This window comes from Hyperolius riggenbachi, chromosome 1 (assembly GCF_040937935.1).
Source record: "Hyperolius riggenbachi isolate aHypRig1 chromosome 1, aHypRig1.pri, whole genome shotgun sequence".
In the NCBI taxonomy this organism is placed as follows: domain Eukaryota; kingdom Metazoa; phylum Chordata; class Amphibia; order Anura; family Hyperoliidae; genus Hyperolius; species Hyperolius riggenbachi.
In genome coordinates, this window is record NC_090646.1 from 121,649,391 (window position 1) to 121,661,883 (window position 12,493).

Genomic DNA, 12,493 nt, shown 5'->3' on the forward strand with positions numbered 1-12,493 from the left:
CACTATTGTAGCCAAAGAGATCAGCAGGACAGCCAGGCAACTGGTATTGGAAATACATATGGAAGCCTGGGTTCCCTTTAAGCTGGTGGCGGGCTTGTGGTTGGCTGCTTAGCTGACGTTTGAAGCCCACATGGAGACCTGGAACCTGTGACTTCAGAATGATTTGGTTATGTAATCTTGCAAGGATTATGCTTTATTAAAGTAGGTAGCAAAGTTCTGCAATATGTTGCCTGGGTAATATGAAAGCAGATCAGCCTCTCAATAGCTGGTGCAAGGACACACCGCCCCCTCCCTCAGCGACCCCTCCTGTGCACAGTTCAAGCTAATCATTGACAGCACTTTTACAATTGAGTTGTATAGAGGTGCTGAGATAAGACAGCACTGCTCGCTGCACAAGACAGCAGAGCAGAGCTACTGGCATATCTTCTCTCCCTGCAGACCCCTGGCCATTGATGGATGCTTCTGTGTCCTAATGAATGAAAGGAGACCCAGAGCCAGGAGACCATGCCTACCATGGAGACATTTGGGCTGAAGTTCTTCTGGATCATTGTGGTTTGGATCTGTGCAAGGCAAGTGACTGGAAGACCAGGAGAAGGCAGGAAGGTCTGGGAAAGGCTCAGTCAGGTGAACCCCTTAAATGAAAGCCAGATGTTCAACAACCACAGGACTTTCCCCAATGACTTTCTGTGGGGTGTAGGGAGCTCCTCACTGCAGAGAGAAGATGACCACTCCGACAGAGGACAGTCCGTATGGGACCAGTTTATGAAATCCCACCAGTCTCGGCTTGTCAACCGAACAGCTGGGCAGTCTGAGGACATCTCAAGCAGCTTCCTGCGTAAGGAGATGCCAGCCTTGGAGTTCTTAGGGGTAGATTTTTACCATTTCTCCTTGTCCTGGTCAAGGCTTTTCCCACAGGGAAACGGCATACCCAGCGAGCAGGGGGTCATCTACTACGACCGTATCATCAATGTTCTCCTCAGCAAAGGTATGGTGCCCATCATCACCCTGTACCACTGGGACCTTCCGGTGCCCATCCAGGACAATTACGGGGGCTGGACAAACCAGAGTGTCACCCATCTCTTCAATGACTATGCCAGGTTCTGCTTCCAGCGGTTTGGCGACCGGGTGAAGTACTGGATCACTATGCACAACCCTTACCTGGTCGCCTGGCATGGGTACGGCACAGGTATCCACGCGCCCTGGGTGAAAGGCGGGGAAGCCAAGGTGGCAGAGGTGACACATAACCTCATCAAGGTAAGTCAGTGTATGGAGCAATAGCGTCACTTGTTTTGTGTGCCAGTCAGACACCACAGATGTGTCTCAGCTTATAGCTACAATGTTGCCAAACGTCTAGCAACAAAGTGTCATTTCTAAACATGCATTAGATACTCCATACAATGTGACATACTGTTATTGGATACAATTTAACAAGTATTTAGCATGCATATGCTGTTTGTAAATTCCCCCCAGTGGTACACAGCGGTGGAAATAGTGTGGTACAGATGGTTTAGGTGGAAGGCAGCATTTGAGATATAATATTAGTGATTGTGCTCTTTCAGTGGCTGGTAGGACTTGTTCTTTGCCCTTATAGTGATAACAAAAGTCCTGTATAGCTTATGCCTGGTATAAACCGTGCAATGTCCCTCAGAGCAATTTCTTTTAGATAGATGGGTCAAATCGATTATTTCCAACAGGTTTGATCTCATTTCCAAGTATTTTTCTGATCGATTTTCCAATCACCTCTATACAAAATTGATCAGAAAAATTATCAGAACTCAGATCGGACTTGTCAGAACTAATCCATTTGAACAGTCTATCTGATGGAAAATTGCATGGTGTATTCTCCCTGTGTCTGTGTGGGTTTCCTCCTGGCACTCCAATTTCCTCCCCATCCCCAAAACATACAGATAAGTTAGGGATGGTGCACACCGGCGGTTTGAGGTTTTTGCCAAGCCGCAAACGCGCCTCCTGCTGCGCGTTTGCGGTTTTCGGAAGCGTTTCGTCCTCAATGTAAAGTATAGGAAAAACGCAAACCGATCTGAAAAACGCTACTTCAGAGCTGTTTTCCAGGCATTTTTGTTACAGAAGCTGTTCAATAACAGCTTTTACTGTAACAATATGTGTAATCTGCTACACAAAAACGCACCCAAAACCGCTAGGTATGTTTAGAAAACCTCTCTAAACATACCTAGAATCGCTCTGAAATCAGCTCCCAAAACCGCTAGCGTATTGCGGATCTGCTAGCGGTTTTGGTGTGCACTGGGCCTTAATTAGCTTCCCCTAAATTGGCCCTAGACTAGGATACACACACTGCGTGATACATAAATAAACCTAGTGGGCTTGATTCACTAAACTGTGATAACTCATATCACAGCTGTTTTTGCTCGCATTTGCATGCGATCGCGAATTTGCGTGCACCATTGTGCATTTTGTGAGTGACAATGCGTGCGAAAACGGCCATGATATGAGTTATCATGGTTTAGTGAATCAAGCCCAATGCTGGGAATACACGGGTCGATTCTGGCGCTCGATTCTGCGCCCAATCGTTTTGCCTGCTCGATTCTCCCATCTTCCGCTCATTTTTCTTATCTTTTTTTCAATTCACTTCAATGACAAATCGAGCGGCAAAACGATCGAAAGATGATCGGACATGTCGGAAATTATCTAACCATCGAATCAGCTCAGAATCGAGCCGTGTATCCAGAACATAAGACTATGCTAGGGATTAGATTGTGAGCCCCTTTGAAGGACACAGTTAAGTGACAAGACAATATACTCTGTGCTGCGGAAGATGTTGGCACTATATAAATACTAAAGGTGCCCATACACTCGTCAGATTGGCAGCAGATAGATAAGAAATGCATCTGATGATCTATCTGATGCGTTTTTAGAACATTTTTTACCAGGATAGAATTCCAATAGATTTCAGTTTGAAATCTATTGAAATTTGATCTGATGGCATTTTTTTGCCATCAGATTTCCATTAAGGCCAATGCAAAATGATAAGCAATCTCATCAGATCGACCTAAATTTTCCACCCTGCCAGTTCGATGGAAATCCATCGAAATCGATCGAAATCGGCCATCGATCGGTCGATTGGCCAACCGATTTGCAATCGATCGATCGGGATCAATCGGTCGGCCAGAAAATCGGCTGAGTGTATGGGCCCCTTAAGTAATATTAATGGTGTTTGCCAGGCATTAGATACTCATCAGTGACTTAATTAGGGTAAAGGATGCAGGAACACCTCTGTCAATTAAAATGGCATAACCCTTACATACTTATGAAACGTGTCACTACACACTAAGCAAGATGGAGCCAACGATACAGAGGGCCAGATACAGGGGGCCAAATAGCATAAGGGAAGAATGCAGTTTATAATGCTGGGTACACACCATGCTATTTGTGCTTCAAATTCTATGCAAGTGATTGATCAGATCGATAGTCAGATATGACATCAGTCGCCTATGCTAGCATACACACCTATGGGATTTTTCCAAATTCTGGTCAGATTTCTGATCATTTAAAAACATAGATCGAAAGGACATACACATGGAACAATAGCCAGTATTTCAATCTATACTTCCAGCATATCCAATCTGCTTCTAATCAAGAAAGTTATAGATTTTGAGCTGGATTCGGCCATTGGCAATTAGTAGGCTGTACAGATTTTTGCCGGATCCGAGCTTTTTCTCAAACAGAAATAGAATCTGTAAAAATTTGTGTCTACAGAAATCCAGCAGATTATTAATATCTACTTATTTATATAGTTCTACCAGTAAAGGGCCCTTTTCCACTTCCGATTGCGGTCGCAAACGCAGTGCGATGCAATCATAATTTGTGAACGTTGCGACACAATAATCATGTATTTGTGGTTTCACTGTGCGATGGCGTTCACTGTTTCTAACAGAGGAAGCGCCCCCATTGATTTCAACCAAATGCTAATGCAGAAAAAAAATGCAGCAAGCACCCATTGGTGTTTATCAAATTACACAAGTGGTTAAAAGGCTCTGTGATTACTATGGTAATCATGGTGTCCTTGCGGTTAGTAAATCACATCCGATCCTAAAATCATATCAAAACATGGCAATTGGAAAAGGGCCTAAAATGAGCTCACAATCTAATCTATACCATAGTTAGTCTATTACCCCTAACATAGTATAAAGCTGCCCATTAACGGTACAATTCCATGGCCAATCGATCGTAACCAGATCACTGTGGTAATCAATCGGAAACAATCGGCCATGCTCCTTAATGGGAACATTTTCACTAAGCAATTAAATCAAATTAATGGAATCGATCTTTTCACATCGATATAATTGGATTGGATAGCAGAAATTTGTCAGTTAACGTGCTCGACCGATTGTTTCTGATCGATTACCAGAAACAAATGATCGGCTGTGAAATTGTACAGTTAATGGGCACCTTTAGGCTAATTTTTTGAGGGGGAACAAATTAGCTTACAAGCTTTGGTATGTGGGAGGAAACTGGCATGCCCAGAGGAAACCCATGCAGATACAGTCAATTCCCACAGGGAGCGCTTCTGACAATTGTCCCACAAATGGGAGAGCTAACTTACCTTGAAAGATCCTATGTGTGGCATACAAGCAGAAGAGGACTCTTGTCCAGTTGCAGATCGGATCCGTTTTAAACTGATCAGTTTTTCTACTGATGCAAAACTGATCAGTTATTCAAAATGTTGTCCTTTTGTAGCATACGTTTTCCAGTCTGTTTAAACGTATGTCCTTTCTTCATGTGTGTTTCTATTGGATAATAGATGACGCAGAGGGGTCGAGCAGGCAGTAGGCAATCCGTTTTTACCTGTTTTGTGTGCAAAAGTTCTCTGTGTAGACTAGGGAGATCGTTTTTTGTGTAGCCTTTCACTACCCCTCCGTGTATCCGGGGTCTGTGAAAAACCTGCAAATCCGGACTTGCCGTTCAGTTTTTCCAAACGGATCGGGCAGATCCAGACGCTATTTTAAACATTGGTATCCGTGGCTCCGGTTTAGCTCCAGGCCAAAAAGCAGGGCCACAGATACGTTTTTTAAACAAGTGTGAACCGATGAGATGGGGCCCTATGCAAGATAGCAGTTTTTGCCCAGTGCTGATGATCACCTGGCTTCTTTAGTTATATTTGGTGGAGGCTGGCATCTACCAGGCCCATAGACTATCTAGAATTGCCTTGTGGATGATCCAGCTCTGCATACGTGTAAGGGCGTCTGCCCGGCTTTCAGTGGTGTTGCGTTCGGCGTCGTTGCGGCAGCGTCGCGTTCAAGCTTTCAGTGGCTTTCCCTGGCATTCAGTTGCAGTCAGTGTTTTTCTCCCCCACATGGGGACATTAGCCGCAGCAATTAACCATCACAGGACGCTATATGTAGCGTCCAGGGTCGCTTCGAATGCCACGGAAAATTGGGATCTGAACGCCACGTTCGCAAATGCCGGTAAAAGCCCGGTTAACACCGAGTCCCGAACGCCGGCGGTAAATGCGGGGCAGACGCCCATGTGAACCAGCCCTAATACTAGTGTCAGCTTATCATGCCAAAAACACTAGTGATTGGGCAAGTTTCTCCAGTGTACTCCATCACGTTTTGCAGCAGCTGCACTTGGCTGGTCTGGCAGTGATCACAGGGAACCTGCACACATGGAGGTGCTAACTCCTTTCTTATATCTTCAGACAGATAACTGGATTCATGGGAACCTTTATAACTCTATTCCCCATGCTGTGAATAAAGTATATAAGGCATATGTGAGGATAATATGCTCTTCAAAATCCTCTTCTTTCCTACCCAGAAGTGAAGAATATAAACAAGCTCATGAGAGATTGGAGTCAGTTGAGATAAAAAATAAAGAGATTAAAGCTTGTTCAAAGCTGTTACTGTTCACGGGCTATTTTAGCGCACGCACCATGTAACGTGGTGCACGCATACGGTGCTACGTTCTGTTTGCGTGCAAAATCAGCCTCTTCAAATGCAAAGTATGCTTATCACGCTACTTAGCACAAGAAGTGGATGATTTTGCACGCGAAGCAATGCGCAAAACTTTACGTGTGCAGCGCTAAACTTAACGTGCGAAAACTCTTACGCGCATATTAGCGCGTGAAGAGGCAGTTTGCACGTGCTAAGGGGCTTTTCACTGGCGTGCTAACACTTAGCACGCTTTTGTGAATCGAACCCATTATATTTATTCTTTTCCGGGTCAAAAAGTTCACTTCTTGACTTGCGCCAGGAAGTGAAAAAAACAAATCGCTCTCCAAAAGCACTGAGAAAAGGGCTTTTACAAAAAAATCGTAGCATGCAGGTAAGAGCCGGAAACCGCTAAAAAAATCACTCACAAAATCGCAAAACACTGGCGCCAGTGATTGTGATTTTAGATGTGAACAGAGCCTTAGAGAGCATTCCTTCAGGAATTATGGTCATATAGCACAGCTTCTTCATATGGGATCAGTGGCTTGAGTGCTACAATTCCAGTACTAAAGCCCAAAACACACATTCAATAATCATTGTACAGAACCAGTGATTGTGCCACGTGACAGCTTTATGAATGAGCACTGTACAGACCCCAGCTTGGGGCCTCACACAAAGGGGGGGCTTAGCTCTGCTGCTGGCGGCGGAGTGGCCGGAGGGTGTGTGGAGCGGCGGGGGGAGCGGGCAGAGCTTTTAACTCACCTGCCTCGATACTGCACGCAGGCTTCATCTTCTTCCTGTCCCGGCGTCTGTCGCTATGGTAACAGTGCCCCCTGTGATGACATAACCGCATGTCATCACAGGGGGAGCTCTTACCGATGCGACAGACGCCGGGACAGGAAGAAGATAGAGGCTGCGTGCAGGATCGAGGCAGGTGAGTTGAAACTTTGCTCTGCCCGCTCTCCTATTGCTGGAGACACCTACCTATCTAACCAGAGCTGGGACAAGGTCCTCCAGCACCCAAGGCTGAACCCAAGGCTGAGACACCAAAGTGCACCCCTCCATCCCTCCCACCCCAGCCATCATACACTGATTGCTATTAGCCTAAGAGGCACCCCAGGGTCCCCAACACCTTAATGTCTAGTTATCTGGCTTACATGTATCCCCTTTTCTTAATTCTCTCTGCTTCAAACACAATAGGGGAATGATAGCTGAGTGAGTTGTGCGCCCCCTCCTACACTGCTCCCTGAGGCTGGAGCCTCTCTCGCCTCTGCCTTGGCCCAGCCCTGTATCTAACCTATACTGGGGACATCTACCTAGCTAACCTATACTGAGGGGTACCTACCTATCTAACCTATACTGGGGCATCTACCTATCTAGCCCATACTCTGGGCACTTACCTATCTAGCTTATACTGCGGGCACATATCTAACCTATACTGTAGGCACTTTCCTATCTAGCGTATACTGCGGGCACCTACCTATCTAACCTATACTGGGGGAACCTACCTATCTAGCCTATACTGCCGGCACCTACCTATCTAACCTCGCCACGGGCACCTACCTATCTAACCTATACTGGGGGCAACTATACGGGCTACCTATACTGGGGGCACCTATACCTGTCTCCACGTGGGGGGGCGCATTTTACGCTCTCGCTCTGTGTGCAATTTAGCCTAGAAACTGCTAGTATTTGGCTCCTCCCACATCATGTTTTGGCCATGCCCATTTTTCGCTGTGGCTTTGTTTTGTGGTGGGGATACCCATTTTTTCGTCTTTCATGGATGGGGGCATCAAGTTATGGACTGCTTGGGGCCACCAAAACCTTAGCTGTGCCCCTCCAATGTAAAATATTCTCTCAAAAATATGATGAAGTCATCTCAGGTGATGAGAGTCTAGCATCTGTGTGTATTCCCCCTTCCTTTAACAAGAAACAATTGGGTTTCAGCCCTAGTCATTAGTCAAACTGAAATCTGTACTGTTCATTTTCTAGAGCTGTGAGTGGTCTATAACATTGCTATATGTGATCTTGTAAACATATATCAAATCAAATCAAACATAGCTTTATTGGCATGACCAAGATTCATACAGGCATTGCCAAAGCAGGGGGGAATGGGGGACGTGGAAGGGGGTGGGGTAGGGGTACAGTGGGTAAGTAGTAATTCGTGGACATCTTTGGTTTATAGTTCATTTATACTCCTCTCAGACTGTGGCATGCTGTGACACACTCCAAAGTAATGCTTAATACACACAATGAGATTTTCTGGCAGATTTACTGCCAGATCGATTATTTTTAACATATCTGATCTGATTTCCGATTGATTTTCCGTTCACTTCTAAGGAAAATCAGATCGGACATGTTGGAAATAATCAATCTGGCAGTATATCTGCCAGAAAATCTCATTGCGTGTACCTAGCATAAGGCTACTTTCACAATGGGAAGCTGCGTTGTGTTCTCTGCAAAAACAAGGGGAAAGTCACATCTCACGTTATGGGCTCGATTCACTAAATCGTTATAACTGCTATCACAGCAGTTATCACCCGATCTGCCACGCACGGCGGTTTTTGCGCGTAAAGCATTACTCTGCGTGATAAAGGAAGGTTTGCGCGTGTGAAACAAGCGCGTGATCGAGTGCAAACCTTCCTTTATCACGCGGAATAATGCTTTGCATGCGCAAACCGCCAAGTGGCAGATCGCGTGATATCAGTAATGCTTTAGTGAATCAACCCCTATGTGTGCTATGCGTTGCATACAGTGAAACATACAGCCAATGAGAAGTATGCTTCACTATGCGTTACATGGGCATTATGCAGTAACCCACTGTATGCATTGTGTTATGCCTGATGGACATATGCCTCACTTCTAATGCGGCAATGTGAGCTAACCATTTAGTTCGATTGAAAACATAATGAAAAGCTCTCGATTCTTGGTCCATTGATTGAAATAACCCGACATACTCAATCGATTCATTTTAAGAATTCGATCGAATATTGGCCGATATTCATCAAATCAAAATTACAACTTAATTTTTGATCCATTTGATTCATTTATTGGTTATAATGATCGATCGAAGTAAAAAAACAACCAGTGTATGGTCATCTTAAGATACACAAAGTCTACTCAATCTATAAGTGTATAGATTCATTTTGTAGTGTGGTGGGAAGTTTAGAATGCGTCACTGGCCTCTCTACTTTTTCCCTCAGTTTTCTCCCGGGAGATGTTTTCACACCTTATTAACAAGCCTCATATACACGGTACAATTTTCTGTCAGATCGGATTTATTAGACGGATCTATTAGATAATTTCCAACTGGTCCAATCGGATTGCGATAGATTTTGCAATAGATTTTGGGTACTTATCATTGCAAAATCTATCGCAAAAATTGATCCGAAACAATTTGGATGTCTACACACGATGCAATTTCTTATCAGATCACCGGTCGATCTAATGGAAAATTTTACCGTGTAGATGAGGCTTAAAGATAACCTAAAAGAGTAACTGTCAGGCTGCAGAAGCTAATTTAAACCTCTATTCTCCTGTGTTAAACAGTTTAGAAGGAAGCCCAAAAGCCATTAGTGAAGATAAAAATCTCAGTTACCTTTGATGTGTGCTTATCAGCAAGTCTGTTATAGACCCATAAGGACGCAAGCCGCATACTAAACTGCAAAGCATTCTGGGGCCCTCCCCTCGGCTGCTAATGAGACGTTACAGAAGCTTGTAATCAGTCCAGCATGTAGCACTGATAAATCTCGGGGCAGAGTACTCTGCAGGAGTCAGCTATTGTTCCTAGCCACATGGCTCATTAATATTCACTGCACACTGTGTTGTTCAAGTAGGAGCTTATCTGTGATCAGGAAGCAGGCAGGACATGACGACACATTTGACAGAAAAACATGGAGCCTGCCATGAGCTGTCAGGAGCATCTATCTCTGCATATACTATATACAAATTCTGTGAAATCCAAACGTGGACAGTGAAATGCATATGTAATGTAAGTACAGCCAATCTTTAGCTACTGATATATGTGTTTATTTTCTCTGAGACCTTATACCTAACAGCTCCTCTTAAAGTAAAAAAAAAAAAATGAGATTAACTCACCTGGGGCTTCCCTCGGTGCCCTCGCAGCTCCGGTCCGATGCTTCTGGACCCGCCGGCGACTACTTCCGGTTTGGCCGTCACCGGCCTGTATATCGCCCCCTATGCTGCTATAGAGGCCAGAAGCCAGAGGCCGCAATAGCAGCATAGGGGGCGATATACAGGCAGGGAACGCGAAGAATCACTCGCGTTCCCATGCCTGTCGGCCGGTGACGGCCAAACCGGAAGTCGTCGCCGGCGGGTCCAGAAGCATCGGACCGGAGCTGCGAGGGCACCGATCGTCTGCAGGGGGCTGAGGGAAGCCCCAGGTGAGTTAATCTCATTTTTTTTTTTGCCTTTGGGTTCACTTTAAGCCCTCAGCAAACTGGAAAATACTCAAAATAATGTAAATTACTGCTTCTTTCAGCTGTGTATAGGCATGTTCATAGCTTCACATATGCTGTCTATCCATCTTAGCCATTGCAGTCCTTTTCTTTTTTTGCCCTCAATTTTTCCACGCATTGGGGATTTCTCCAAAGAATCAGGTGTCCTTTTTATGTTTTCAAAGTTTTTAAATTGCAATAGTGGTATTTGATAGACCAATTCTACCACTTTCATGTGTATGAGAGCTTTCCTACACAATCTGTTCACAGTATTCAAAATCTGCAGGACCTCATACTACGGTACTACGGTAAAATTGGCCAATCATTGGCCATAGAAATGGTATGTGTTTACGCGCCCTTAGCTAATCCAAAATAGTAGATTGACAGTGTGTGGGCTATAGTGCAAGACATCATCATACTAAGGTCACACAAGCAGATGTAGTGACTGTACAACAGGCTACCTCTTGTCATCTGATCCCAGATCATTAGAGAAAGATTGACAGCAGGGCTGCTTTCCTTCATTACAGTTGGAGATTACTATGGGATTAAATCTAAATAAGCATTACCCGTTGTCACAGTTGCTACATTTATCAGTGCCTTAATCTAACCTTGTAAACTTGACACAGAGAAGGATCATACAATGTGTAAACAAGGATGATTAAAAATAAATATGTGTGTGATGTTAACTGTTTCATAGATGAACTGGTTACTAAGCTACTTTGTTTTGTGTATACATTGTATTCTGCGAAATAACTATTCGTAAGGCCCCTTTCACATATTGGGCTTGATTCACTAAACCGTGCTACTCATATCACGGGCGTTTTGCACGCGCAAATGTGAATTTTCACACGAAAATTCGCGATCGCACGCAAATGCTAAAATGCGTGTGAAAAACGGCCATGATCTGAGCTATCACAGTTTCATGAATCAAGCCCTTTGTGCATGGTATAAGAGCCTACCGCAACGCAATGCACTTTTACATGCACTTTGGTCCTTGCAGCAGACGGCGCCATCCAGAGCAGGATCATCCATCAGGCAACCGAGGCATTTGCCTGGGGCCTAGTAGGTGTCAAGGGGCCAACCTGCCACCTTCTCTAACCTCTCCATTTCAGCTTACCAAAAGCACCACATAGGGACGCCAAATCTACTACCTTACCTATGGGCCCTTTACATCTAAATCCATCTCTGGCTCGGAAAGAAAAACCAGAGTGACCCCGCCCCCCAGAATGTCTTACCCCCTCAGTAACGTGCACATTGCTGGACAGGGAGTGCGTCGCCTGAATTGATTTTCACTACCTGCTCATGCGCACCACACCGCTACCTCAAAGAACTTGCAAAATGTTTGTGTGTCCATTGACTTCCATTGCTTCCTGTACCGCACACACCGTGTAGCAACACGCTACAGACTCTGCATTGGCCAGAGCCCGGAATGCTTCCATGTCACCTTTACATTTTATGCGCCAAATTATGTAATTGTGCAGCTCAGCATAAGAAAACTGAAGGGAAATAATAATAAATATCATAATAATAATTTTAGAAATGTGTTGCATATTGCTCCAACCTGAAATAGCGTGTGCTCGTTATTTCTGTGTTTGTTCCGTACCCCGGGACTGCTGAATCAATTTCAAACAAAACAAACTACAAATTAACTATGAAGGCTATGGGGGGAGGAGAGCCAAGAGGAACCAACAAGCCCAGTAGTATACTATGAAGAGACATAGCCAAACCCCCTGATCTAGAGGATGGACATCTATATCAGATGGAGGAAGGGTAAGCAGATGGGCTCCCTCAACTCTGCCCCCACCCACCCCATTTGGCTGCCCATGCCCCTATTGTTGCACCCCTGCTAGCCATAGTCACAAGACAGCATTATTATTATCATTTATATAGCGACGACATCTTCCACAGTGCTGTACAGAGTATATAATTTTGCCACTTAACTGTTCCTCAGATGGGCTCACAATCTAGTCATATGTCTAGGGCCAGTTGTAGGGGGAAGCCAATTAACTTATCTGTATGTTTTTGGGATGTGGGAGGAAACTGAAGTTGCTGGAGGAAACCGACACAGACACAGGGAGAACATACAAACTCCTTGTAGATAGTGCCCTGGCTGGGATTTGAACCAGGACCTCG

At 44.7% G+C, this 12,493-nt stretch overlaps 1 protein-coding gene across 1 annotated transcript in view; it reads left to right on the forward strand.

Moving 5' to 3' along the window:
- The first annotated feature begins 414 nt into the window (after window positions 1-414).
- KLB (klotho beta) overlaps window positions 415-12,493 on the forward strand; it is a 53,685-nt gene continuing 41,606 nt past the window's right edge. Inside the window, exon 1 of the mRNA XM_068268088.1 lies at window positions 415-1,254. Coding sequence (XP_068124189.1) covers window positions 505-1,254 — 750 coding nt within the window. The 5' untranslated portion in view covers window positions 415-504. The remainder of the gene's footprint in view (window positions 1,255-12,493) is intronic.